A 27,920-nucleotide genomic window follows, 5' to 3' on the forward strand; every position below is an offset into this window, starting at 1 on the left:
CATAATCAGGATGGCCCATTTCCAACAGTTGAGGAGAAGGTGTGAGTAACAGTAGGGGACAACGTAGCATGGGGAAATAGTTTTCAGTTTGTGTAATGACCCAGCCACTCCCAGTCTTTATTCAAGCCGCATTTGATGGTGTCCCGCCTGCAAATTAATTCCAGTTCTGCAGCCTCCCCCTGGAGTCTGGTTTTGGAGGTTTTGTTGTTGAAGAGTTGCCTGGTGCCGGTCTCTTACTGAGCGACCAGCGAGGGCGACGTGTTCTCCCCCTGGTTTGCGAGCGTTATGCTTCCCGATGCCCGATCGGTGCCCGCTGCGGCCCAGGTACGCGGCAGAGGGGCCTTGCTGGCCCAGCTCCGGGCGGTGGATGGGCAGGCGAAGGAGCCCCCCGGCCCATGCGGCTGGGTCGCCGGGCGGGGCCCCTTGAAGAGATCAGCGGGCAGAGCGGGGCCCTGCTGCAAGGGGCCTGCCCGCCCGGGAACCATCGGGCCGGGGAATGTTGCCGGGGAGGCCCTTCCTGGGGCACCGGCGGAGCCGATTCCTGTCCCCGGGGCGGGGCCGAGCGGCGGCTGCGGGCGCCCGGGTGAGAGACGCCTTGGCCCCGGGGGGGGGACGGGGACGGGCTCGGCGCGCGCGCGTCTCCCCAGCCGCCCCCCCCCCCCCCCAGCCAGCCCCGCGCCCCTCAGAGCGGCGGGTGAAGGGGCAGCGGCGGCGCGAGGCTTTTCACTCGCCCAGGGGGCTGTCCGGGAAGGGGGCGGGGGGGCTGGCGGGCTCCCCCGGGGGGGGGGGCAGGGTAGGTTGCTGCTGGGGTGCGTGGGGCAGAGTTTATGCCGGGCTGTCTGTGATGGGGGAGACTTCTCTGTGCCTGCCTGTCCGCCCATCCCTCCCTCTGTCCCTAGGTCCCAGTGCTTCTGTCTCGCACCGCACCCCCCCCCCGCACCCCTCCATCCCCCTACACACCCCGCAGACCCTGTCTCTCTCTCGCCCACCCCATACGCCCCCCTCTCTCGCGCCATACAGCCCCCCATCTCCATACACCCCCCTCTCTCTGTGTATATATATATATAGCTCCGTACATCTCACACTCTGCCCCCCACAAACCCCTTCTCCCACACACCCCCCTCTCTCTCTCTATATATAGCTCCGTACATCTCACACTCTGCCCCCCACAAACCCCTTCTCCCACACACCCCCCTCTCTCTCTATATATATAGCTCTGTACACCTCATGCTCTGCCCCCACAAACCCCTTCTCCCACACACACCCCCTCTCTCTATATATATAGCTCTGTACACCTCATGCTCTGCCCCCCACAAACCCCTTCTCCCACACACCCCCCCCCTATATATATAGCTCCGTACATCTCACACTCTGCCCCCCACAAACCCCTTCTCCCACACACACCCCTCTCTCTCTATATATATATAGCTCCGTACATCTCACACTCTGCCCCCCACAAACCCCTTCTCCCACACACACCCCTCTCTCTATATATATAGCTCTGTACATCTCACACTCTGCCCCCCACAAACCCCTTCTCCCACACACACCCCTCTCTCTCTCTATATATATAGCTCTGTACATCTCACACTTTGCTCCCCACAAACCCCTTCTCCCACACCCTCCCTCTATATATATATAGCTCCCTACAGCTCACGCTGTGCCCCCCACAAACCCCTTCTCCCACACACACCCCTCTCTCTCTATATATATATGGCTCTGTACATCTCACACTTTGCTCCCCACAAACCCCTTCTCCCACACACCCCTCTCTCTATATATATATATAGCTCTGTACATATATATAGAAGTACATCTAAGGCTCTGCCCCCCACTAACCCCTTCTCCCATACATCCCGCCCTCTATATAGCTCCATACATCTCATGCTTTCCCCCCCACAAACCCCTTCTCCCATACACCCCCCCATATATATATATAGCTCCATACATCTCACTCTCTGCCCCCCACAAACCCCTTCTCCCATACACATCTTTCTCTTTCTACCTCTCTCCATATCTCCATCCCCAGATCTTATTATGCTGGGCTATCTCTATATCCTATCCCAACGCCAGAGTCTAGCTCCTCTGACTTGAAAAACGCGGTCCATTTGACCCAGAATCAATAAAGGAAGGTAAATCTGGTACATGAAATTGAAATGAATTTGGCAATTCCTGTGGTGGCGAACAGGAAAATTGGTTGGATATTTGAGGGCTAGTCACACAATGAAAAACAAAGAGTGGGCAATCATTTTTTTCCACTAATTGATGGGGGATAAATTAGCCAGCTAGTTTTTTTAGTAAATATTATCCAGTCGGCTCTAATTATTATTATTATCATCACTATTATTTGCATTACAGTAACACCTAGAAGCCTCAACTGAGAACGTGGCACCATGGTACAGGACACTGTACATGCATATAGTAAAAGAACTTGCTGTCTAAAGCCTAGCCTACATACAGATTTTGTACTGATGTAACTATTGTGGTTTGTAGTGTGATTTTTTTTTTCACTGAAATAATTATATCCGTATACCCTCTAGGATAAATGAAGTTATACCAGTATTAAAGTCCTTATTCTGGTGGAGCTTGTTTCCTTTCTTGTACAGCTTTCGATGGATGTTGATTTCACCTATTTTCTTCCCCACAAGCAGGATTTCCAATCCTCGAACATCCTGTGATCTCCTGGATGGAGCAAGAGGAAGAGCCGTGCATCCTGGATCTCCAGGGCTCCGAAGAAAGGGAGACCCAGAGAGAGACACACACAGGTGAGGAATGAGTGACATTGGCTCAGAGACTGTCCGGGAGTGAAGAGGAAAGCTGGGATCCCTGCAAAGCCACTGGGTGCCTCCCTGGTTCTGTTTTTTTCTCATCTCATCTCACTAAGTATCACCCAAGCAGGTGTCCTAGCCTCCTGGCACTCACAGCATAGGCCCCTTTATATTACTTTGCCATGGCGTCCATGCATTGACACAAAATCATGCTTCAGGTTCCAATTTTTTTTTGTCACTCGTACAGTTGCAAAGAAATTCTTAAAAACAAACCCCGTTGTACTGATGCGGTGATGTCTACCTGACCCTGTCGACAACATGAAACAACTGTGTGTTTGTGAATTGCCCCATTCATTACAAAGGGACATTGACTCTGAAACCTAACAATGGCAATTTAACTATTCAGACTGTTCACCATTTCACTGCTGATCATTTTAACAGAAACATCCAGCTAGTGTTCTTATTCCACTGACTCTCCAAAAGCTGCAGCTGCCTTTACCCATCTACCGTAGCCTGCAATCTTACTTCCCACACTGAAAAAAGTGGAATTAAACAAACAACTCAGGGGGATTAGATTATTTCTTTTCATAGCTAATACATTTTTTTAAAGTCCTTTTACAATTAATTAAATTAAGAAAATAAATAATGAATTTTGCATGCACTGGACCGCATGGAGAAGCCTGAGCAGGGCTGAGCTGAGTGGTCCCTGGGATTGGTGGTAAACGCAGTGGCCAGGGGTTTGTTTGGCTAGCTCTGTGAGAGAGAGGTGGAAAGCCAGCTGACAGGGAAAAACTTTTTCACTAAGAGGGTGGTGAAACACTGGAATGCGTTACCAAGGGAGGTGGTAGAATCTCCTTCCTTAGAGGTTTTTAAGGTCAGGCTTGACAAAGCCCTGGCTGGGATGATTTAACTGGGAATTGGTCCTGCTTCGAGCAGGGGGTTGGACTAGATGACCTTCAGGGGTCCCTTCCAACCCTGATATTCTATGATTCTATGATTCTAGGGAGAGTAGAAGTTATATGCATGACACTGAACGGACTAGAGGAGCAGACTTGGAAGTAGTGAGCAAGGAAAGTGCCTACTGTTGTTTGTTTTCAGGGAAACAAGACTTCATGTGTATTCTTTGTAAACAAAGTGGATTAAATTAAAGAATATACCTGACTCATATGATCAATTTCTCCTCCTAATGGAATCTGGCAAAACCTTGAATATTGTCTATCTGGTCAGGCCAAAGGGGCCACACAGGTGTGAATGGATGAATTTTCCAGGAGAGAAATTGTGAGTTGTATTCCTGTTAAAACAAGATGGAACAGATAATGGAGGTGCTTGCAGAAATCAAAAATGTCTAGAAGGAATTAAAACAAGACCTAAAACAGGAGCTGGAGACTTCTCAGAAGAAATTGAAGCAATATCTAGAGGTTTCCCAGAAAGGACTGAGAAATGACCTGCATTCGAGGATAGTATCTTTGTTGGTACAGCAGTTACAACACGTTCGAGCAGATTTCAAAGCCCAGCAACCAAACATCCACTCCAGACTGGCAAGACAGATCAGTGAGGTGATCAGCAAACTGACTATCATAAACCAAAAGGTTTTTCAGGAAATAGAGGAGACCAAGGAAGTTACGGCCAGCTTGGAACATGCTAACAGAGATGAACTACAGCAAGGACTTGAGTGGTCCAGCTCTGATGGTGCGGCAGAACTTACCCCAGAGAAGAGCCTGAGTTATCCAGATTTGGTACAAGCCCTTGGTATGCGGTTTGGGGCTAGCCATCGATCTGAGCCAGCCAGGGCATAGCTAAGGGCTAGAAGAAGAGGGAAAGAAGAAACTCCACCTGAGCTGACAGAGGACTTGCAGAGATTTGTGTTCCTGGCTTACCCAGATACCAGTGAGGCCTTTCAGGATACATTAGCGATGGACTTGGACTTGCAGATCACGATCAGCAAAAGCAGGCCAAGGATGCTCAGAGAGGCTGTGGAATTTGCCACAGAACTTGAATCTTTCCTTGCAGCAAACCAGGAAGCAGCAACTAGAGCGGAAGATGGAAGATGCTTCCATGAGCTTTGTAAGTACAGCTCTGTGTCTAATGTGCCTGCTGGAACAGAGGATTCTAATCTGGTTCATGACATTTTTGAGTGATTGAAAAAGTTGTTCAATCCAGTTTGTACACCAATGGAAATTGGTAATACTGCAAAAATGAAGGGTAGCAGTTCATTTAAATGCTTGAACTTGTGGAAAAAAAATTACCCACAAAAAGAAGTGTTATAAATTTAAGGCAAGACGGAACTGAGCGTCCCAAGCACTTAGTGAAAGTCCATCATCCAAATTGGGAAACTGGAAGCACCAAGATGAAGGGGCAATGCTTGGAACTACAAGGATCAGCTCCAGAGTGTGTGCTAAGATTTGGGCAGTTAAACAACAACAATGGGAGTATGAACGTGTGATATAATCCTATTACATATTCGTATGAATATGTAATAAGACCTGTGAAATGCATAAGAATAATGGATATTGGCTCAAAGATAACAGTTGTTAGACGAGACGTGTTAACCATGTTACGGAATATAGGATCCAAAACTGAACCAGCTACGTGGTCCAAAATGGAGACAGAGACTGGGGAACATGCACCAGTCCAAAAGTAGAGAAAACTGGGTTTGAAAACTGGACCTTGGGAATTTGAGCAAGAAGTGAATAGCCAATAGAGTGGATAATCTGACAGTTGGTTTGGATTTCATTATGGCTAATTACTATAATAAATACCAGGAAAGCTGTCTTACAAATTCATTCTGTAGAAATTCCCTTGAAAGATGTGGCCCAGGTGAAACAAATTGTTTGTAAGCAACTGGTTTGCTGTTAGCAAATTGTCTTACCTTGAGGGGCTAAAAATCATAATAAGAGCTGCATGTGGTGGTAGCTTTCCAGCAAGGGGAAGATAGGGAGTAGTGAGACCTGCTTTGAGACCCAAGGGGAATTTTAGCTGCTATAGTTCTTGTGGAACTGAAGCAGAAATGGATCTCTGTTCATTTGCTGAATGAATGTTTCAGACAAACAGCAAATAGTACAAAAAGGGACCCATGGTGGCAAAATGAGAACATGTAGATCGAGTAAATGCTGGTATAGGAAGAAAGGGGTGAAGGTGAGCTCCCAGAGGCTATGTCTACACTACCGTGGTAAGTCTACCTACACTACGCAACTCCAGCTACGTCCCTTAGGTCAAGTTACCACAGGGTCTACACTGCAGGGGGTCGACAGGAGAAAATCTCCCATCGGATGTTGCCAGGGTAGAGTACAGGAATCGACTGGAGAGCGATCTGTAATTGATTTGGTGGGTCTTTACTAGATCTGCTAAATCGACAGCCGGTGGATCGATCTCGTTGATCCTGGCTCAAGTGTAGACCTTCCCAGAGTTTCTGTTGACCTTGTTCCAATGCAGTGCTGTACATTTTAATGACTAGCAGCAGAATGGTCTAAGAGACTTTCTGGTTAGGAATCAAATTGTTCTGATTCTACAAAGATATAGATTGTACTGCCTTGGTCCACCACAAGATTGACATTTAACAGCTACCTAACCACTTACCAGAAACAAAAAGGGAAGAGGTTTTAAAAGCCACTGAAGAAATGTATCAGGAAGACATAACTGAGCCTTCAACCAGTTCTTGGGCCTCACCCATAATGCTGGTTAAGAAATAAACATGGCAGCATCAGATTCTGTGTGAATGATAGAAAACCACTTCAAAGGATTCCTTAAATAGATGATACCTTGGATGCTGTAGCAGGTTCACTCTGGTTTTCCACAATGATTCTTAAAAGTGGCTGTTGGCAAGTGGAAGTAGGAATGGAATTCACAGCAGGCCAAGGCCTGAGGCAATTTAAAGTGACGGCTTTCAGTGCCCATCTAGATTGATCCCAGGTAGGAGCCTGTCCCATCCTTTCCTTGAGTGACATTGGAGCAGAATCCACAGTCTGCAGGGATGGATTTGAGTCCTGGTTTCCACGCTTACCTACTGTGGTTTAATTCTCTTCTTCTCTCAGCAGGTGACAGGGCGGCAAGTGAGGATGAGGAGACTCCTCAGCAGGAAGTGGAGCCGTGTGGGACAGTCCCGGGGCTTGTTCCAGCCTGCCAGAGCCAGGGTGGACCAGGGAGGCTGCGTGTGAACCCTCCGAAGATGAGGCGTCGCCGGTCTGCGCACCGTGAGAGGGGCTTCATCAACCTGCTGGGCATTCTGGAGCCCCGGCGCCCAGCAGACAAGCCCTACCGGTGCACGGAGTGCGAGAAGAGCTTCAGCCAGAGCTCGAATCTCATCGAGCACCAGCGGATCCACACGGGCGAGCGCCCCTTCACCTGCAGCGAGTGCGAGAAGAGCTTCAGCCGCAGCTCCACCCTCATTGAGCACCAGCGCACCCACACGGGCGAGAAGCCCTACACCTGCCCGGAGTGTCAGCGGAGCTTCAGCCGCAGCTCCACCCTGACCGAGCACCAGCGCACCCACACCGGGGAGACCCCTTTCCACTGCCCCGAGTGCGGCAAGCGCTTCAGCCGCACCTCCAACCTGGTGAAGCACCTGCGCACCCACACGGGCGAGAAACCCTACGGCTGCCGGGAGTGCGGCAAGCGCTTCAGCCTCAGCTCCAACCTCATCAAGCACGAGCGCACCCACACCGGGGAGAAGCCCTTCGCCTGCGGGGAGTGCGGCAAGCGCTTCAAGAAGAAGACCCACCTGGTGTCCCACCACCGCACCCACACCGGGGAGCGGCCCTACGAGTGCACGGAGTGCGGCAAGCGCTTCAGCCAGAGCTCCACCCTCATCGAGCACCAGCGCATCCACACCGGCGAGAAGCCTTTCCGCTGCCCCGACTGCGGGAAGTGCTTCTGCGTCAGCTCCAACCTCATCAAGCATCAGCGCATCCACACTGGGGAGAAGCCCTATGGCTGCAGCGCCTGTGGGAAGAGCTTCCGCTACAAGCCCCAGTTCACCCGCCACCAGAAGCTGCACCAGGGGGAGGGAGAGGAGCCAGTGGCTGTCCTGACCCTGGGGCCGTGGGCTGCGGCAGCCCCACTCATACAGATCACGGAGACTGTTTAAAGCAGGCAAGCGCCCACCCCGGGGATGAGGGAGATCAGGGACTAGAGCCAGCGTGTGGTTGAGCTCTGTTGGGTCGAGCGCTGAGCTGGAATTGACGTGTGTTTCTCTAAGCTGTTCGGCCCGGCTCTGATTCACTTGCAGCTGGAGTTTCTCTGATTCCTGTTTTAAGAATATGGGAATTCCTGATGGGCGTGTCTAGCTCAGCATTCCACCCCCAACACTCCCTGCCACTCCAGTGCAGACCAATGTGGTATTCCTCCTCCTGCTTTCCTACATCTAATCCTGTATCCCCACTCCTTGCTATTCCACATCAGACTAATGGGCCCATCTAACCTGATATGCCCCCTTCCCTGCTTCTGCAGATCAGATCAATAGGTCTGTCTAGTCCAGTATCCTCCCCCTTTCCTGGTGGATCAAAATAACTGAAAGTTTCCCATTCAGCTCCTTGCTCCCCCAGGTCAGCCCAATGGGACTGTCTAGCCCAATATCCCCCCTACTCCCTGCCATGTTGGGTCAGACTAACGGACGCATCTAGCCCAATATTTCCCACACCCATCACTGTGGCACCAGTTCAGACTAATGGTCCATCTGGTCCAGTATCCTACCTCCAAGAGTGGCCAATGCTAGATGCTGCAAAGGAAATGTTGAACGCACTTCACTGTGCTGTGTACCACTGAGGGAGAAAGCAGTTCCTTCCGGACTGCAACTGGCTCTCGGCTTCCATGGTGGATCATGAGGGTAAAATGTCCTTGACATTTCAGTGTTTATCCTGTCCAGTGTCACTGCGGGTGCTATTCTTATTCCTACAAACATTAAATCCTTTTTTTTTTTTTTTTTTTTTTTTTTATGATTTAGTGAGATACTTTCCTCCATAATATCCTGCTGCAGGGAATTCCACAGGTTAACAATGTCACTTTCTATTGCCATTCCCTGGCAATACAGCGGAGGAAATCCCACAAAGCAGGCTAAGACCATTGGAAGGCTGTTGTTCCTTAGGTCTTGACTACAATTAGCTTGCGGCAAGCGGGGTGTCAGTCTACTCTGTGCTAGCCAGCCACAGACTAGCTGTCCCTGTGGACCCTACTGACACATATTAACAGTTCATTAATGCACTTTGATCTAGTCCAATTTCAAAGAAGACTTTCTGCCAACATTTAGTCTGCAGCAGGCTAGTGTGGAGTCGATTCACAACTCAGCTTGCCACAAACTAAATGTTCGTGTAGACAAACCCTTAGACTGTGAACAGCAAGTCCTAAAGCTGGCAGCCCCAGCTCTTGCAGGATCTGGACTGGCATTTGAGGCCTCATGCCACTGCAAAAGGAGCAAATGTCTGAAAGATCAGAGATTGGGTGGGGAAAAAATCCTGTGAAATGGACATTCTAGTTATTGCAAGAGGTGGGGACCTTGCGTAGGTAGCGTGGCCTGAAGCCATCACCATTTGATGGTGTCAGAGTCCCTTACATGGAACCAGTCGATTGGGTCTCAGTCTTGTTCTTAGCAGGGTGGGTGTGTCTGCCACAAAATCACCATTACATTGGCACTTAACAGTTCCCTTGTTGGCAGTAAGGTTAAAGACTGAAAAGGGGCCGAACTCACCTTTGCCCCTTACAGAGGCGGTATCGCAATATGAGGCGCAAGGGAATTGTGTGTTCCTGTGCTACCCATTCGGGGGGATATGCCAAGAGCTTCGGTCCGGTGCCCTCCATTTCGTCTTGTTTCATCCAAACATGGGGCTGGAGCAGGATGTGACCAAGGCTCACAAAGCTGCGGGGAGCGAGGCAGAGGGCAGAAGGAGCATTTCAGATTCCAGCTTGGACTGGGATCCCCAGGAGCTCAGGAGAGGCCAGGAGACTCACTGCTTCTCCTGGGAAATTAGATGGAGTGATATGTTAAGACAAGTGTCCTCTTGTCTTCTAGACATCGGCCACTGGGGGAAATAAACCATCTTCCTGTCTCAGATGTTTAGACTAGATGACCCTTGTGGTCTCTTCCAACCCTGTGGTTCTATGATTTTATTTTATTTTATTTTTTTTTTTTTTGGACAAACCCACAGGCACCTGCCAAGATGGAGCAAGTATAAAGGTTTTTGCCTGTACACTGCACTAGTTCTGTGTCCCACCAGGCTAAGAACGTGGTGCATGACTAGGCAGAGGATGCTGATGCCGTGTGAGAGCCAAGGGAGCCTGTGAATTACGGGGAGATGGATTTGATCTGGACAGATGTCTCTCTATTTTCCTTTTTTTTTTCTTTCCCTGTAAAGCTTGGAAATTAATCTCTATTTGAATGGGGGGAAGGGTTGTAGTGGGGAGTGCCTGAATGTTGAGGTCACCTATTGGCTCTCTTAGCTGCCTTCCTAAACCTTCAGCCTGTAGGTCACTAATGCAAATCAGCCTAGGACAGTTGCAGTTAGCATGCCAGTGACCCCTGTATGAAACAAGTTTGCTGAGCCTCAGTCTGCTTCCCAGCAGGCGAGCATCCACATCCCTTAATCATCAGCACTAATCCTTAGCCCCAGCAGAAAGGCTGAGGACTGAATGGACCACGGGGACTAAGCTCCTTTCTCTTTCTCCCCTCTTCCCCTCTCAAGACATCCCTTCAGGCAGGGTTGAACCCATTCTGGGAGTACACAGAGGATCCAGTCTCCAGGGCAGGGTGAGGCACAGCGGGAGGGGCACAGGGTGTGTGTGTTGGGCAAGCTCCATCTCCCACTTCCCAGGCTCCTATGAACGTGCCTAGAGAATCCAGTCTCCCAGGGCACCTTTACCTGGGATTAAATTCACACCCAAATATAAACTCAATATTATTTTTAATAAAGCAAAATGTAAACTAGGGATAATTCAAAGAGGTTGCTTCCGACAAGAGTTAGCCCTGTGATTCTGGAGTGATGATCACAGAGGTAGGTAGGTAGATAGGAGGTGACTCTTAGTGTAGGCTTTACTGTATATGGTTTCAAACCCCTGTATTAAGAGGGATTACTATATTAGACTCTTCATGGTTATAAAGACAACGTTCTTAGGTGCTTGATTGTGGTGTTACATTGCCATATAGACTAGTTCTCATGTGTTTTAACAGCCCTACTTTGAGATAATGTTGAGAGCTGAGATTTTAATTCTCGCACAGAAGCCAGGTTGACATTCAAAAGCAAAGCTTTTGATCCTGAATATTAACTCTACTCATTATGAATAGACACTTAAATAGGGTCCTTCCGTTAACATGTTGAAAAGAGAGGTGGTCTGAGCAGAGGACTGGATATCATGATTCCTGGGTTCTGATCGCAGCTTGATGAGAGGTGTGGGATCTAGTTGTTACAGTGGGGGGAGGAGGGAGAATTGGAAATCAGGATCCCTGGATTCAATTCCCGGCTTTCGGAGGGGAGTGGTGACTAGAATTGGAAGGGTGAGGGGAAGATGGGAATTCAGGCCCCGCAGATTCTATTTCCAGCTCTGGGAAGGGAATAGAGTCTGGTGGTTAGAGCTAGGTGGTAGCAGGATAAAGATTCCTATGTTGTATTTCCAGTTTTGTTATTTACCTGCAGTGTGACTTCAGAGGACTTATCTCAACTAAGTTATTCCTGATTTACACTCGTGTAAGTGAGAGCAGAATCAGACGTGGAGACCTTGAGATTTGATCCATGCAATGCACAGTTCTTTATATTTCATTCTCAAATCACAGGAACATCCAGTTCCTCACTAAATATTCTGGGTAGTACAGTCCAACACGCATTTCCTAAACTAAAGAGTACTGTAAATAGACCTGCGATTAGAGGACATTCCAAACACTACATGGACAAATTGCTACATTACTTAGGGTCTATAGGCAGTGACACAAATGGCAACCTGATATTAAATGGCATCGCATATCCATTGTGGTAGTGATTTAGCACATAGTATCATTTAGCAGAATGCCATGGGAAATGACCCAGTGTTGAATGATTATGTAATAAAGGATCACATTGTTTAATTTGATAATAGGGAGCTCTTACCTGACCACATAAGTCTGGGTCATTCTGTCTAATTCTGTTTTGTAAATTTAAATGTAACAGATTTTCTTTTTGTGAATTTTCATGTAAACTATGCTGACTTCTTATTGGCTAGCCAGATTGCACATGCAGTACTGCCAACCCTATGTGTTCAAAGTCCATGAATCAGTGTCCTCCCTCCCCCCATCCCCCAAAAGACGGGCTTTAAAAATCATGACTTTTTTAAAACATGAAAAATTTGTGGTTCGTTTTCTTTGCTTTCTTTGAGCCTTTAGAGGCCGCCTTTTCACACTTTTCTCTGTAACCACAAGGGCTAGAAACTTATTTTTTGGAATGAAACCTGAGATTTTTCACATAGTCAGATGGGTTCAGGAGGTGAGATGCTAAGGAAAAACAACAAGTATTGTGAGACTTGCAATAAAATCACAAGAGATGACAACACTACATACATGAAACATCCACTATATGAATCTAAAATCAATCTAACTCCAGAACCACTTCAGAGGCTTATGATAACAACGCAGGAGATTTAGCTTTAACTGTCAATACTACTAGGGCTAATCTCTCTGTGCCTTGGCTACTGTAGGACTTCTGTGTCAGAGATGCTCTTGATTCATTAAATCAAATGTTACTGTGTCGTTTTGTTTTGGCAGACATAACTCAGGTTCTCTGCTCTTGTGTCTGGTTGTTTTGTACTGACTGTATTCCTGCTTAACTCCTACTGTTTTCTTTCTTTGTTGTAAAACATCAGTAGACTGTCACCGAAAATAAATGTGAAAGTCCCTGAAATGTCAGCTTTGTCTTGCAGTGTGTTGTGAAAGTGGCGCACTCTGGGAGGGGAGTGGTTCCTAATGATTAGAGCTGGGGTGGGCCTGGGAGTCTGGAGTCCTGGGTTCTGTTCTCAGCTCTGGGAGGGGAGCGGGCTCTCTTGGGTTAGAGCAGGGGGGCGGGCTGGGAGCCAGGACTCTTGGGTTCTATTCCAGCTCTGGGAGGGGAGTGAGGTCTGGGGGGTTAGAGCAGGGGGGCGGGCTGGGAGCCAGGACTCTTGGGTTCTATTCCAGCTCTGGGAGGGGAGTGAGGTCTGGGGGGTTAAAGCAGTGGGGGCTGGGAGCCAGGACTCCTGGGTTCTCTCCCAGCTCTGGGAGGGGAGCGGGCTCTGGTGGGTTACAGCAGGGCGGGGCTGGGAGCCAGGAGTCCTGCCTAGGTTCTTGTCCCAGCTCTGGGAGGGGAGTGGGAACTCACAACTAAAGAAAAGGGGGGGCTTGGATACATGATTTCCCCTGCCAGCTTTGGGAGGTGGTGATAAGGGGCAAATCATGCTGCCAAGGGTAACAGGGAGGAGGGGACCCTGGGGGGGGGGGGAGGAGAATGGTGCATGCTGGGATACCAGCTGACAATGGGGCAACAGCTCATCTTTATTAAGAACAGTGTATCCTGCAGGAACCAAAACACAGGGGCCCTCCAGGCCTGTCTCCTAGCAACAGCTGCTCTCCCCCCGCCCGGTTTCCGCTTCGTCACGTGACCCCGGGGCTATGACATCATCACCGGGCTCCCCCTGGAACGCTGGGCTGAGCCGATGGACGGGTCTCTGCGGGGAGCCCCGGCTGCCGCCTTGACTCGCCCGCTGAGCGGGATTCCCGGAGCCTGCCCCGGTCGCCCCCATGGAGCGCGGGGCTGAGCCGCGTGGCCCGGCTCTGCGGGGCTCTGCGGAAAGGGAGAGCCCAGGTGATGAATCAGTGACACCGGCTCACAGGGTCCGGGGGAGAAGGGAAAAGCTGCGGCCCCAGCAAGGCTTCCCCCACCCCCTTTTTGTCTGGCTCAGGACCTTAGGGTAGGCTCCTGCCTGTCCTGAGGACCCCCGCCGCCCCCCAAACTCAGAGGGGATATTGGGGCAGAACCAGACTCTCCTCTGGGGAAAGGTCTATCCAGGATTTGGTCCCTGTTGATCAGGGTCTTATACCCCTTTGCCATCCCCTTTCTTCCTGGTGCAGGGTAGGAATGCCTTTCCCCAGCTGTTGAGCAGGTTGTGTAGATCATCCTTGAATCAAGGGATCACCGATGATGGTGATGATTTATTAGGTGTATTACGATAGCCCCTATGAGCCCAGTCGTGGATCAGGGGTCCCCCCCCCCGGGGCTAGGTGCAGTACATTGTGTATTACAGTGGTGCTTAGGAACCATTGTGCTGGATGCTGTAAAGACACAGAGCAGAGTACCTGCCCCAAAGAGCTGACAATCCAAGCGCTTTGCTGGCTGTCGGAAGACATAATCACAGTGATCCCTTCTATCCTGATAATCTGTTAATCCTTCTTCTGGCAGGTGTTGGGACAGCAAGTTCAGCAGAGCCACGTGGGACGTCCCCCAAGGTCTGTGTCCCGGGGCACCAGCCGAGAGACCCTCCCAGGAGGAGACGGATTAAACACGCTTGCGCCGAGCCGGGCTTCATCAACCTTTTGGGCATCCTGGAACCTCCCCACTCTGCCGCCCGGCGGCCAGCAGACAAGCCCTACCGGTGCACGGAGTGCGAGAAGAGCTTCGGCCAGAGCTCGGTGCTGATCGAGCACATGCGGATCCACACGGGCGAGCGCCCCTTCGTCTGCGGCCAGTGTGGCAAGCGCTTCAGCCAGAGCTCCACGCTGCTGGGCCACCAGCGCACCCACACGGGCGAGAAGCCCTTCACCTGCCCGGAGTGTCAGCGGAGCTTCAGCCGCAGCTCCGCCCTGACCGAGCACCAGCGCACCCACACCGGGGAGACCCCTTTCCACTGCCCCGAGTGCGGCAAGCGCTTCAGCCGCACCTCCAACCTGGTGAAGCACCTGCGCACCCACACGGGCGAGAAACCCTACGGCTGCCGGGAGTGCGGCAAGCGCTTCAGCCTCAGCTCCAACCTCATCAAGCACGAGCGCACCCACACCGGGGAGAAGCCCTTCGCCTGCGGGGAGTGCGGCAAGCGCTTCAAGAAGAAGACCCACCTGGTGTCCCACCACCGCACCCACACCGGGGAGCGGCCCTACGAGTGCACGGAGTGCGGCAAGCGCTTCAGCCAGAGCTCCACCCTCATCGAGCACCAGCGCATCCACACCGGCGAGAAGCCTTTCCGCTGCCCCGACTGCGGGCGCGGCTTCTACGTCAACTCCAAGCTGGTCAAACACCGGCGCATCCACACTGGGGAGAAGCCCTATGGCTGCAGCGCCTGTGGGAAGAGCTTCCGCTACAAGCAGCAGTTCACCCGCCACCAGCAGCTGCACCAGGGGGAGGAGCCTGTGGCTGTCCTGACCCTGGGTGGGGTCAACGTCCTCCTGACTTAGAGTACGGGAATTCCTCGGGCCTCCTGTCTTGGAGCACGGGAATTCCTCCTCTTGATTTCCTGCAGCTCCGGGAGTGGGATCTGGGGCAGGGAGGCTGAGAGTCAGGACTGCCGGGTTCAATCCATGGCTCTGGAAGGGGAGTGGAATTTAGTGGTTAGAGCAGGTGGGCAGGACTCCTGGGTTCTCTTCCTGGATCTGGGAGGGGATTGAGTTCTGGGGGTAGGGCAGGTGGGCTGGTATACAGGACTCGGATTCTACCCAGAGCTCTTGGGGGGGGGGGTCTGGTGGGTTAGCGCAGGGTGGCCAAGAGTCAGCACTAATGAGTTCCGTTCCCAGCTGTGGTTGTGTATTTGGGAATTTGTTGGGAAAGAGGTTGCGAGTAGCTGAAAACTGATGTTATGGTGAGCCTTGGTTTAAGCTACCAGGACATCACCAGAGCTAACCTCCAGGTTAGTGGTTCCAATCTAGCTGAGGCAAGATGCTCCCAGCCTAAGAGATACTAATTCAGTGTGTTGGAACCTTTCCCACAGCAAGACTGCCCTGGGATTCCCCTCCCATCTAGGGCATGGTGGTCACACACCTGTTCATGACTCCCCTGGTTGGGTCAGAGCTCCCAGGCTGGGAGTCTACACACTAGTTATTGTCACACTAGATGAAAGATCTTTAGAGTAGGCTTCACTTTATACAATTGAGAACCCTTCCATTATGGCGACTAACAGACTGTAGACTCTAAACAGTTCCAAAGGGAGTGTTCTCGGTCTCTTGGCTGTGTTATATTGGTTTGTATGCACTAGTTGTGTGTTTGTGTGTATTGGTAAAATACCAACCCTGCACTGATAGGGTGCTAAGGTTGAGACGTATAAATAGTTGCAGGGAGGTCGGGGGCGGGGGGGAATTAAAGTCTAAACTTCCCTCCTCAGTATTAACCTCATTGCACCAAGTCATTGTAACAGGGTCCATCCATTGCAGCAGATGAGAGGAGGAGCGTATCTCCATTGGCAAATTGACTGCAGTAGCTCCCTGTGTGGGTTCTCTGTTCTGAGAGAAGAGGGATTTGATTCTAGAGAAAGTGGTCCACTTCAGAAGCTCACTAATTATTCCAGAATAGAGTGGCCATGTGGGGATCTTATTCCACATAGATTCTGGTCAGTTTCCCCATATAGACAAGCCTTAAAAGGAGGATTGGGAGCCAGTATTCCTGGTGTCTCTTCTCCTCTAAGGGTGGAGTGTGTGGTCTAGTTAGAGCAGAGAGGACTGGGAGTCAGGACACCTGGGTTCTATTGCTATCTCTCCTGCTGACCATTAGGGGACAAGTAATTTCCTCGCTCTCAGTTTCCCCACTCTTAAATAGGGTGATAACACTACTGACCTGAGTTTTTATTAGTTAATATTTATAAGCACGATAGAAGTATTAGTACTGTAAATAGACCTACCACTAGAGGGCATTCAGTACACTATATGGATGAATTATGATGTTATTTAGGGTCAATAGACAGTGACTCAAATTACTACCTCCTTGCATCTGAGGCTATGATGGAAAAAAGATGCACATCCCTAGTGTTACGTACAGTCCGGTGTTGTCTGGCCGAGTGCTATGCTCAAGTGGGCCATTGTCCAGTGGTCACATAGTAAGGGATCATATTGTTTATTCTAGGAATACTGGGCTATAGCCTTGGATCATCCTAATTCTGTTTTGTGAATTTCAGCCTTGTGGGTTTTAGTTTTGTGAATTTAAATGTAATCCAAACAGATGTTCTCGTTATTGGCCAAACTATACCCATAGCTGTTGGCAACACAAATCAAAGGCCTAAAGACTATGCTTACGGTAATATAAAAGATTCACTGTAGCTAGTTCTGATATACTGTTTGCTGGTCCATGGATAGAAGCCAACAATTTTATACACGTACTTGAGTCATTATGTTGGAATAAAGTTTTATTGTGTCCTGTCCTAGATTCTCTCCTCCCTATCTGTGATTGTCTTGTGTTGACTGTACTCCTGATTAACTGATAACGTTTTCATTGACGTAAAACCTCAATAAATCATATATATTTCAAAATCCTTATCGGATTGGGAGTGTGTTTTATAGGCACTTTGGAACGGGAAGAGGGTTGCAGCACAGGAGGCTGGGAATCAGGACTTGTCGGTTCTCTATCCCAGCTCTGGGAGAGGAGTGGGGTCGAGTGGGTTAGAGCAGGGTGGGAGGAGAGCTAGGACTCCTGGGTTCTATGCAGGGGGATGGGGTGACAGGGAGGGGCACAGGCTGGGCAATGGGGAGTGGTGCATGCTGCGACACGGAGGGGCACTGGGACAAGGAGCAATTCATGCTGAGATACTAGGGTGACCAGGTGTCCAGTTTTCGACTGGAACACCCAGTCGAAAAGGGACCCTGGCGGCTCTGGTCAGCACGGAGGTGCTGTGGAGCTAAGGCAGGCGAGTCCCTACCTGTCCTAGCAGTATGCTGCACCCAGGAAGCAGCCAGCAGGTCTGGCGCCTCGGCTGGGGGGGGCGGCCGCGGGGCTCTGCGCGCTGCCCCCGCCCCGAGCACCGGCTCCACGCTCCTGTTGGCCGGGAACCACGGCCAGTGGGATCTGGGGGGGAAGGGGGGGTGCCTGCGGGCGAGAGCCGCGTGGCACAAAGCCGCCTGCCGCGCCTCCGCCTAAGAGCTGAACCTGCCAGCTGCTTCCAGGGCGCAGCCCTGTCCGCAGGGCCCGGACACGCGGGAAGCCTGCCTTAGCCCCCTCCTTGCACTGCTGACAGGAGTGGCCGCAGGTAGGCCTGTGCCCCCACCCTGTGCCCCCCCAGCCCCCCATTTCCGGCCCCACCCCGGAGCCCGCACCCCCTCCCGCACCCCAACCCCCTGCCCCAGCCCAGGGAAGGGGAGGGAGAGCGAGCCACCGGGGGGGGGGATGCAGTGAGTGGGGGCGGGGCCGCGGGCTGGGGGGGTTCAATTTTGTGGGATTAGAAAGTCGGCAACCCCTGGGGGATGCGGGGGCGGGGGGGCGGTGAACACTGGGAAACTGGGGCGCACGGAGATGGGGCGAGGAGGAACGGTGCATGCTGGGATACTGGGGGACGTAGGGATATTGGGGGGTGGGGCGCGGTGCACGCAGGGACACGGGGGTGAGGGATGGGGCGCGGTGCATGCTGGGAAACTGGGGGCCGCAGGGATACGGCGGCGGGGACGCGGGGCATGATGGGATACTAGGGCGCCTCCCAGGCCCTTCGCTCTCCCCTCGGCGGCCGCGGTCACGTGACGCGGGCGAAACGTCACCTCCGGGCGCCCGCCACGCGCAGGCTGCGGGGGGGGGGGGCGGTTTGTTGTCCCAAGTCACTTCCGGTGACGCAGTTCCGGCCTGTCATGGCGGCGGAGCAGGGCGGGGCAGGTGGCGGGAGCCCCCCCGGGCTGGACCCGCTGCGCGGGGCGGGCGGCGAGGAGGAGCGGGAGGCCGACGGGCGCGGAGCGGCCCGGCCCCGGCCCCGGCCCCCGAGCCCGGGGCCGCTGCGCGAGGCCGAGGTCACCGTGGAGATCGGGGAGACCTACCTGTGCCGGCGGGCGGACGGGACCTGGCGTGAGAGACCCGCCCCGCGGCCCCCCCCGGCCCCGCCCCTCGCGATTCCCCCCCCGCGGCGCGACCCCCCCCGACCCCGCCCCTCGCGATTCCCCCCCCGCGGCGCGACCCCCCCCCGACCCCGCCCCTCGCGATTCCCCCCCCCGCGGCGCGACCCCCCCCCCGACCCCGCCCCTCGCGATTCCCCCCCCGCGGCGCGACCCCCCCCCGACCCCGCCCCTCGCGATTCCCCCCCCCGCCCCGCGGCCCCCCCCGACCCCGCCCCTCGCGATTCCCCACCGCGATTCCCCCCCCCGACCCCGCTCCTCGCGATTCCCCCCCCGCGGCGCGACCCCCCCCGACCCCGCCCCTCGCGATTCCCCCCCCCGCGGCGCGACCCCCCCCCGACCCCGCCCCTCGCGATTCCCCCCCCCGCGGCGCGACCCCCCCCGACCCCGCCCCTCGCGATTCCCCCCCCCGCCCCGCGGCCCCCCCCGACCCCGCCCCTCGCGATTCCCCACCGCGATTCCCCCCCCCGACCCCGCCCCTCGCGATTCCCCCCCCGCGGCGCGACCCCCCCCGACCCCGCCCCTCGCGATTCCCCACCGCGATTCCCCCCCCCCCGACCCCGCCCCTCGCGATTCCCCACCGCGATTCCCCCCCCCCGACCCCGCCCCTCGCGATTCCCCCCCCCCGCGGCGCGACCCCCCCCGCGGCCCGACCCCGCCCCTCGCGATTCCCCCCCCCGCGGCGCGACCCCTCCCGACCCCGCCCCTCGCAGTCCCCCCCCAAACCCTGCCCCTCACAATCCCCCCAGACCCCGACCCTCGCCCTGTCCCCCCTCCCCTCAGCACCACCCCACGCCCCCACTCCATGGCCCCTGCTGTGAGCCCCTCCAGCCCTCCCCCGCCATCCTCTAGCTCTCCCCATCCCTGTGCTGGTGCACAGAGGGGACCTGGGGTGAGAGACCTGCCCCTCTTGTGATACTTCTCGCTGATCTCTCTGTTCCCCAGGGCCACCTGCCATCAGACCTCCCCTGCCCCTGTACCCAGCCATGTGCCCACAGGACCTGGCATAAGGCCTTCCCCTCGCAATATGTCCCAGGCCCACCCCTGTTTCACTACACCAGTATAAACGGATTTTAAGCATCCCCTGTTTCAAGCAGTTGTGAGATTTAGGACATGCCTGCACAGAGATTTCATGGGGAAGCTATTGCAAAATAAGCCAGAGTGTAAATTTAAAGCGCAGCAATTATTCCCTACTAGCTCCATGGGTGGACGCTCTTGTTCCGCACTAAGAATGCTCTTCCCCCCGCCAGGGGGGCATGCCCTGAGTAGAGTACTTGGTTACCCTTCAGCGGAACGGGGTTATCATTTTCAAGGACATACATCATTGCGCCTAACCGGTTCCTGCTCTCCACAAGCACCTAGGCTGGTGCTAACCTGGTGATTGCCTTGCAGACTCGGCCGAGGTCATCCAGTCACGACTCAACGAGCAGGAGGCTCGGGAGGAATACTACGTGCACTATGTCGGATGTGAGTGCAGCCCTGAGTTTTCTGTTCCTGGGGGGAGGGATCAATGTAGGTGGCTATTTATTAGGCGCACTACGGTAGTGCCTAGGATTGTGGCGGTGTTAATTCCTTTCCCACCGTAGTTTATGTTCAGTAACTGCCTCATTTTCACCTTTAAAATGAGTCTCTCACCCATACCCCCCAAATTGATGGAGAATTAGCCTGCAGAACTCCCCGTTGCAGGATTTTCTTCTGTAGCATCTGAGATCTAAGGGTATGTCTAGGCTGCCTGGCTTTGGGAGGGGTGTGGTTTCCAGAGGGCTAAAACACCTGGGGGTCAGGACTGCTTGGTTCCAGTGACCAGCTGTTGAGTGTTTGGGGACGTGGTGAAAAAGTCACTCTGCACCGTGAGGCTGGATAGACTTGTTCAAGGTTCCATCCTATCCCCTTGCCCAACCCTAACCACAGTCAACCGGCGTCTGGATGAGTGGGTAGATAAGAACCGGCTGGCCCTCACCAAGACAGTCAAAGATGCGGTGCAGAAAAACACAGACCAGTACATGAACGAGCTGTCAGAGCAACCCGAGCGTAAGATCACCCGCAACCAGAAGCGCAAACATGACGAGATCAACCATGTTCAGAAGGTAAGTACATCAGGGGGTGCTGTGTGGCAGGGATCGGGGTTGTGGGGGCTCAGTAAGGGGTGCTCTCCTCTTGCAGTCAGTCCTGGACCCTGTGCAGTGCTAGGGGTGGAAGATTCAGTGAGGATTCAACTAAAGTCTGTGCTACAGCAGAGAAGTTACCTGATATTCTGCTGTTTTCCCACAGACGTATGCAGAGATGGATCCTACCACAGCTGCCCTGGAGAAGGAGCATGAGGCGGTGAGTGCCCCTGGGGCAATGGCATGGCCTGGCATCTAAATGGACAGGACCCTGGCTCCTTGCTCTGATCACTAACCGGGAGTGTCCTCCCTCCCTCTCCCCAATCCCAGATCACCAAGGTGAAATACGTAGATAAGATCCACATCGGCCACTATGAGATCGACGCCTGGTATTTCTCACCCTTCCCGGAGGATTATGGGAAGCAGCCCAAACTGTGGATCTGCGAGTACTGCCTGAAATACATGAAGTTCGAGAAGAGCTACAGGTACCACCTAGTAAGTAAGGACCAAGTCGCAGTATTGCCGGAGCTGTGGAGGGGGGGAGCCCAGGGCTGTGGGCTGGAGTTGAGGGGCAATGGTGTATCTGTTCGGGGAGAGGGGCAGCCGAGGGGCTGGGGAGAGTGGGGGCAGGGTTTGGGTGGGGGAACTAACCCAGGGCTGGCATAGCAGGGGGCTGCGTGTGGGGATTGAGGGGCACCGGCAGCACTGTGTTGGCTTGGCCAGCGTCTGAGAGTTTCTCCGTCTCAGGGCCAATGCCAGTGGAGGCAGCCCCCGGGGAAGGAGATCTACAGGAAGAACAACATCTCTGTCTATGAAGTGGATGGCAAAGATCACAAGGTGAGGCAGTGCTGCTGGCCATCCCATGTGTGGCCACTGGGGAATTCCCTGCTACCACGGGACCTTTGTCCTTCTCCGAGGAGCCCAGTACGTCTCTGTCCAAACAAAGGCTGCAGGGCTATAGATCAGAACTCCCCATCTGGGCCTGTCTAGCCTGTCCCCACCCGGGGCAGGAGCACCCCTGACATTCGGTTCCCCAGCAGAGATGCAGTCTCTCCGGCAGGGCCCACCTGAACCCATCCCACCCAGGACAGGATCATCCCCAGCGGTCTGCTCCCCAGGGCTCCCCCGTTCTGGGCTCCCACTCCTTCCCTGTGGCTCACTGTTTGTCCTTGGTGCCCCAAGCTGGGCAAGTCCTGTGCTGTCTGATGATTGCTTTTCTCGTCCGTGCTCAGATTTACTGCCAGAACCTGTGTCTCCTGGCCAAGCTCTTCCTAGACCACAAGACCCTCTACTTTGATGTTGAGCCCTTTGTCTTCTACATCCTCACCGAGGTCGACAGGCAGGGCGCCCACATCGTCGGCTATTTCTCCAAGGTAACAGCCTGGAGCCCATGCTGAGAGGCCAGCATAGAGCATGGGAGCTGAGTTCTTCCTGTTTTCTTTCCCCAGCTCTGGGAGGGAAGTGGGGTCTAGTGGGTTAGAGCAGGGGGGCTGGGAGCCAGGACTCCTGGGTTCTATCCCCAGTCCTGGGATGGGAGTCAAGCGGATTGGGAATCGGAACAACCTTTTGTCAGTTTGCACCAGTCCTCCCCCATTCTGCAGCGATTTTGGACAGATCTGAGTCATCTCTGAGCCCAGATGTGGAAAACTGTTTTCCCCCTCCTGTGCCAGTCTGTGCCCAGCCCCTCTCCACCTCGGTACGCTGCCCTGTCCTCCCCCACTCCTAGGAGCTCCGATGTGGCTCTGCGGTAACCCTGTGTCTGTGCATTCTTTGTGCTCAGGAGAAGGAGTCTCCAGACGGGAACAACGTGGCCTGTATCCTCACCTTGCCCCCCTACCAAAGACGGGGCTATGGCAAGTTTCTCATCGCTTTCAGTGAGTAGCCCTGGTGTCTGCCTTTGTTGTGCTGTCGGCCATGTGTGCAATGAGTTGGTACGTTCTCGAATGGGAGTAACTGGCTTCCCTTTTGGGCAGCCAGGAAGTGAACTCCCTGCTGCCCCCTATAGGAGATCCCAGCAGCACAGGGTGAGGATGATTTCTGTCCTGAGACGCCCCTCTCCCCCCAACCTCATTGCACTCACACAGTTCCTGGAGGGGAATGGGGTAGGGTCCCTGCATGCCAAGGCTGGGGGCTCTGATCTCTCCCCACCCCCTTCTCCATGCCCATAGGCTACGAGCTGTCTAAGCTGGAAAGCACGGTGGGCTCTCCAGAGAAGCCCCTCTCGGACCTGGGCAAGCTGAGCTACCGGAGCTACTGGTCCTGGGTGCTGCTGGAGATCCTGAGGGACTTCCGAGGGACCCTGTCCATCAAAGACCTCAGGTGAGGGGGGCAGGGGGGCAGACCGCACCAGGGACTCGGATTGGAGAGCACGCCCCGTTGAGCCCTTTAGTGCTGCATTGGGGCCAGCCCTGACTGAGCGGGGAGAGCGCCCCCTGCTGAACCCCGCCCCACTCTCTGCAGCGCAGTACAGCGCCCCCTAGCACCGCACTGGGGCCCGCTCTGCCTGCAAGGGGCTCGTACCCCTGACTGAGCCCCACACCCGCAGTTGTGTTCTCCCATCCAAGCCTTGAACCAGCCCTCCCTCTTAGCACTCAGCCCCACCCTGGTACCACAGCTGCTGCCGACGCCTCTGCCCCCCCCTTTCTTGTGCAGCCAGATGACCAGCATCACTCAGAACGACATCATCAGCACGCTGCAGTCCCTCAACATGGTGAAGTATTGGAAGGGGCAACACGTCATCTGCGTCACGCCCAAGCTCGTGGAGGAGCATCTGAAGAGCGCCCAGTACAAGAAGCCTCCCATCACAGGTACTGGGTGGGGAATGGGACATGGGGTCCCTCCCCTCTGGGGGGCACTGGCTCTGATCCCACCCAAGGGTGGGCGACTGGCTGGGGAGTGGGACAAGGAGCTTTCCCCCAGTAGGGGGCACCAGCTCTGATGCGGCCCTAAGCTTGGGGGGCTCTGGCTGGCTCTTGGGGGTGGGGAATGGGACATAGGGCTTTTTCCCCTGGAGGGAACATTGCCCCCTTTGGAAAGGCTGTTGAGGTCCCTGGCATGTTTCTACTCTGCGTGCGGTGGCCCAGAGAGCAGCAAAGCAGCATTAAACCCAGGGTTGTGAGTTCAATCCTTGAGGGGGCAACTTAGGGATCTGGGGCAAAAATTGGGGATTGGTCCTGCTTTGAGCAGGGGGTTGGATGACCTCCTAAGGTTCCTTCCAACACTGAGATTCTATGATTCTAAAGAATCTCATAAGTTCATACTCGTCTCCACACAAACCAGTCCTTAAGCCCAAACACAATGCAGCCCTGTTAGAGGCCAGGGTATACACACCCCACTGAACATTCCTTGGCTGCGTTCAGGTTTCGGGCTTCTCTTGAAGCAGGACATTGTTTTCCCAAGGGCAGAAGACAGGCACATCGGGTTATGTAACCAGAGGCTGGGAAAACGGCACTCTCAGCAAGCCAGATCTCCACTTCCCTCTCTCCCAGGGAAAGCTCCAAGCTCTTCGCCAGCTGCAAATGCAGGGATCGCACACCCCTCACTGAAGTGCGACCACTCTGGGGTGGGACTTGCTGGCTAACAGCAACGCTGCACAGCTCACCCAGCTACCTCTGGGCTTGAAATGACAAAGTGGGATTGAAGGAGGAAGAAGAGGATGAATTTTGCTTGGAAACTGGACAAGAGACACTGATTATCCTGGAATCCCCTAATGCCATTGAAGAGTTGTGGAGCGGCTGTTAAACAGCTGCCACACCAGAGATGGCTGCATTTCAGTGCCGGGTGAACCATGCCCCTGCAGTGTTGCTGTTACCCAGCTGCCTCACCCCAGAGCTCAGATCTGGGTGCGTGCTTCCACTGTGTTCCAACACCGACTGCTTTCCCACGGGTGCAGTTTGCTTCCCTATGGTAACTGGCTGAGGGTTTGTATAGAGAGTATTTTTTGGGGTTCTTTATAAAATCACTGGAATAAACCTCTACTTGAAGTGCATTTATACAGCAGCCTTAATGAGAGTCCACCACTTCCCTGTAGCAGCCTTTAAAGAGCCTAAAAAGAATGGAGGGCTGGAGAAAGTGAGAGGCGTAAGGAGCGTGATCTCTTTAGCTTATCGAAAGAAGACCAAGCGGTGATTTGATCCTGGTGTAAAAGTACCTCCCTGGGGAGAAAATGCCGGGTGCTTACAGGCTCGTTAATCTAGTGGAGAAAGGCAGAACAAGAACCAAGGGCTGCAAGTTAAAACCAGACACATTCCAATTTGAAATAAGGAACCAGTTTTTAACAGTGCAGATATGAACTTTTGGAACCAACTTACACTGAGAATGGACCATCCTGATCTAGTCTGACCTGCAAATCGCAGACCACAGAACCTCGCCCACCCACTCCTATAATAGCTCCCTAACCTCTGGTTGAGTCACGGAAGTCTTCAAATCGGGATTTAAAGATTTCAAGTGACAGAGAATCCACCATTGACACTAGTTTAAAACAGCAAGTGACCTGTGCCCCAAGCTGCAGAGGAAGGCGAAAAACCCCAGGTCTCTGCCAATCTGACCTGGGGGGAAATTCCTTCCCGACCCCAAATATGATGATCCCTTAGATCCTGAGCATGTGACTGAGACCCACCAGGCAGAAAGAATTATCTGTAGTAACTCAGAGACCTCCCCATGTAGTGTCCTGTCACTGGCCATTGGGGATATTTGCTGGTAGCAGTTGCGGATCGGCTACATGCAGGCAGCGTCATGCCATCCCCTCCATAAACTCCCCAGGGCAATGGTGAAATGTCTGTTCCTTAATGGCTTCCAGTCCACGCTAGGGGCTTTTCTTGAGGGTGCTTTAGTTGCTGGGTTTGACACAGGGGTGGGTAACAGGCTGAGAGTTGCTGGCTGGTGCTTGAGTGGAGATCGGACGGGCCCTTCTGGCCTGAAAGCAATGGAGGGTGGGGATGTTCATAGATTCTGGCAAACTCACCCCCTCCCCTTTTTCCCTCCTCAGTGGATTCCATCTGTCTCAAGTGGGCACCCCCCAAACACAAGCAGGCCAAGATCTCCAAGAAGTGAAGGAACGGTGGGACACAGGAGTCCAAATGACCCCTCAGTCACATGAGGATCTGGTCTGTACCCCGCCTGACCACAGAGCACCGGAGCAAACAACCAGCTGGAAGGGCTGGACATTGTTCATTAGGCCAGCGGCGATTGAGCAGGGCTGGTGTCCTGTCCTGTCGCATCTCATTTCCCTTGAGCGTTGCATGGCAGAATAGGCCCACGGCTGAGCTTTGCCCTCCCGAACAGCACTAGTAAAGGGGGTTCCTCGCACCACTGCCAGTGTCTGCTGCCCCGCTAGTCAGTTGCGTGCTGCACCCTGGTCAATATCACCTTGGTGGACTGGCTAATTTGTCCCTGGTGGGCTGCTGGGCAGCCAGCAGTTGAGTCTGGGGCAGGAGGAGGTACTCAGCTGGCAGGGGAGGGGGAAGAGATGCCCAGGGTTGCTAATGGCAGGATGGCACTGTGTGTTCTCTGCTGGGCAAACATTCCCTGTCCAGTTGATCCCCCTGGGCTTGCAAGATAGGAAAGCGGCACTGGGGGAAGGTACTGGGACAGCTGCACCAGGAGGCTGGAACAGGGCAGGGGCACTGTGAGAGTCCCTTCTAACGTACATTTAGCTCTGCCACCGTGCCCCTCCTGCCCTGAGCCGGGGTCTCGGGGAGGGGGGGAGCAGAATGCCATAGCCCTGACTTACCAGCCCACACACATATGCCACCGATGTGCCCCAGCTGCTGCAGGCAAAGCCCACTCTGGCCATGACGATGCCCCTTCTGCTAGGCCTCCTTGATGTGGGCATCTCCCCACTAGGATCTCAGCTGGGTCCCTTCTGGAACCTTTCACGCCCCAGCTGCCACCCTGCTGCTGGGGTTCTTCCCCCTGACCTGCCCCTTTGGCCTGCACTCCTTAGGCCAGGATTCCCTTCACCATCCAGTGCGCCACCTGCCCCTCCTGCTACTGGCATCTCTGTCCCAGTTCTCTTGTCCCCCCTCCTCCACTGCTGGGATCCCTCCCTGATCTCCCATTCCAGAGATCCTGGGATCCCCACAAGGGACTGGAGGAATGTCTGCTGAGTTTGGCTGGTCTCAAGTCAGTTCTTGAACCCCCACCCCCACAAAGCCAAGCTCTGCATGGGGCAGATGTGTATGGGATTCTCCCAGGGCTGGGACACCCCAGTCTAAGGATACACAGAGGATACTGTCTCGGGCCTCTTCCCTCAGCACCAATCTTGCACTCCTCCAATTCCGAGGCTGGTGCCACCAGCTGGAGGTGCAAGTAAGCATTGCTGCCGGGAGGCTGGAGCGTGGGGGAACGGTTGGCGCCGACAGCCCCCAAGCCAGTCCCCACAGTTTCCCTGCACTCTTACTGGCTGCCTACAGGTGTATTTTTTTCTGTTTTAAGAAGTGTATTTTTCATAAATAAAAAGGAAAAGTGTGAACAACCCATGTCTGTCAGGAAGTCTGCCTGGGAATGGTCACACACAGGGTATGGTGCAGTTTAGCAGGATTGCCCTGGGGTGGGGAATCCTGGCAGGTGCACAGTGTGGGGAGAACAAGCTTTGAGGGGGATCAGGGAGGGATCCTAGCACTAGGGCACACAGGCTGGGCTAGGGATCCAGGCAGGTGGGAAGCACAGGCTTGGAGGGATCCTGGCAGTGAGGGAGGCCAAACAGAAATTCATTCCGGGCTGTATTCAGCCTCCCCATCTCTGTCCCAGCCACTCCCCTAAGAGTTAAAACCTCCCCACACCCAGCCTGCTCAGTGCAGGTGCCTCCCCACTGAGGCACCTCTCCCTGACCCTGCCAGCAGGTTCCTTGGAGCGCGTCCAACCCGGATTCACCGAGTATATTAGCACTGCCCAGCCCTGGATTAACTGTTCCCAACACCCAACCTCTTGGCCAGCAAACAAGCTTTAGCCAGATTTGGCCCATCCTTTGCTTTGTGGGGCAGGGCTCCTATAACTGAGTTTTGGGTGTCTGGACACCTGGGTTCTAGCCCCAGCTCTGGGTGGGAAGCGGGGCTGGGA

At 54.0% G+C, this 27,920-nt stretch overlaps 2 protein-coding genes across 5 annotated transcripts; both read left to right on the top strand.

The window, feature by feature from the left end:
* The first annotated feature begins 356 nt into the window (after positions 1-356).
* Positions 357-17,198, top strand: LOC125638286 (uncharacterized). The gene is made up of 4 exons (XM_075129192.1): positions 357-583; positions 2,652-2,765; positions 6,800-7,782; positions 14,335-17,198. Exons 2-4 carry the CDS (start codon positions 2,687-2,689, stop codon positions 15,136-15,138), a joined length of 1,866 nt encoding a protein of 621 aa, XP_074985293.1. The 5' UTR covers positions 357-583; positions 2,652-2,686; the 3' UTR covers positions 15,139-17,198.
* Positions 17,199-18,473: 1,275 nt separating this feature from the next.
* Positions 18,474-27,336, top strand: KAT8 (lysine acetyltransferase 8). 4 transcript variants are annotated; one of them, XM_048853786.2, is made up of 11 exons: positions 18,474-18,709; positions 20,149-20,223; positions 20,668-20,843; positions 21,028-21,081; positions 21,192-21,356; positions 21,609-21,698; positions 22,094-22,234; positions 22,642-22,735; positions 23,030-23,180; positions 23,450-23,668; positions 25,849-27,336. In XM_048853786.2, the coding sequence occupies exons 1-11, from the start codon at positions 18,499-18,501 to the stop codon at positions 26,111-26,113; spliced, it is 1,641 nt and encodes a 546-aa protein (XP_048709743.2). In that variant the 5' UTR covers positions 18,474-18,498; the 3' UTR covers positions 26,114-27,336. The 4 variants fall into 4 exon arrangements, with proteins under 4 accessions (XP_048709743.2, XP_048709745.1, XP_048709742.2 ...); XM_048853788.2 differs by having other exon boundaries at positions 23,514-23,668; positions 25,849-26,053; XM_048853785.2 differs by lacking the exon at positions 25,849-27,336 and adding an exon at positions 24,350-25,839.
* Positions 27,337-27,920: the final 584 nt, after the last annotated feature.

This window comes from Caretta caretta, chromosome 6 (genome assembly GCF_965140235.1).
Source record: "Caretta caretta isolate rCarCar2 chromosome 6, rCarCar1.hap1, whole genome shotgun sequence".
In the NCBI taxonomy this organism is placed as follows: domain Eukaryota; kingdom Metazoa; phylum Chordata; order Testudines; family Cheloniidae; genus Caretta; species Caretta caretta.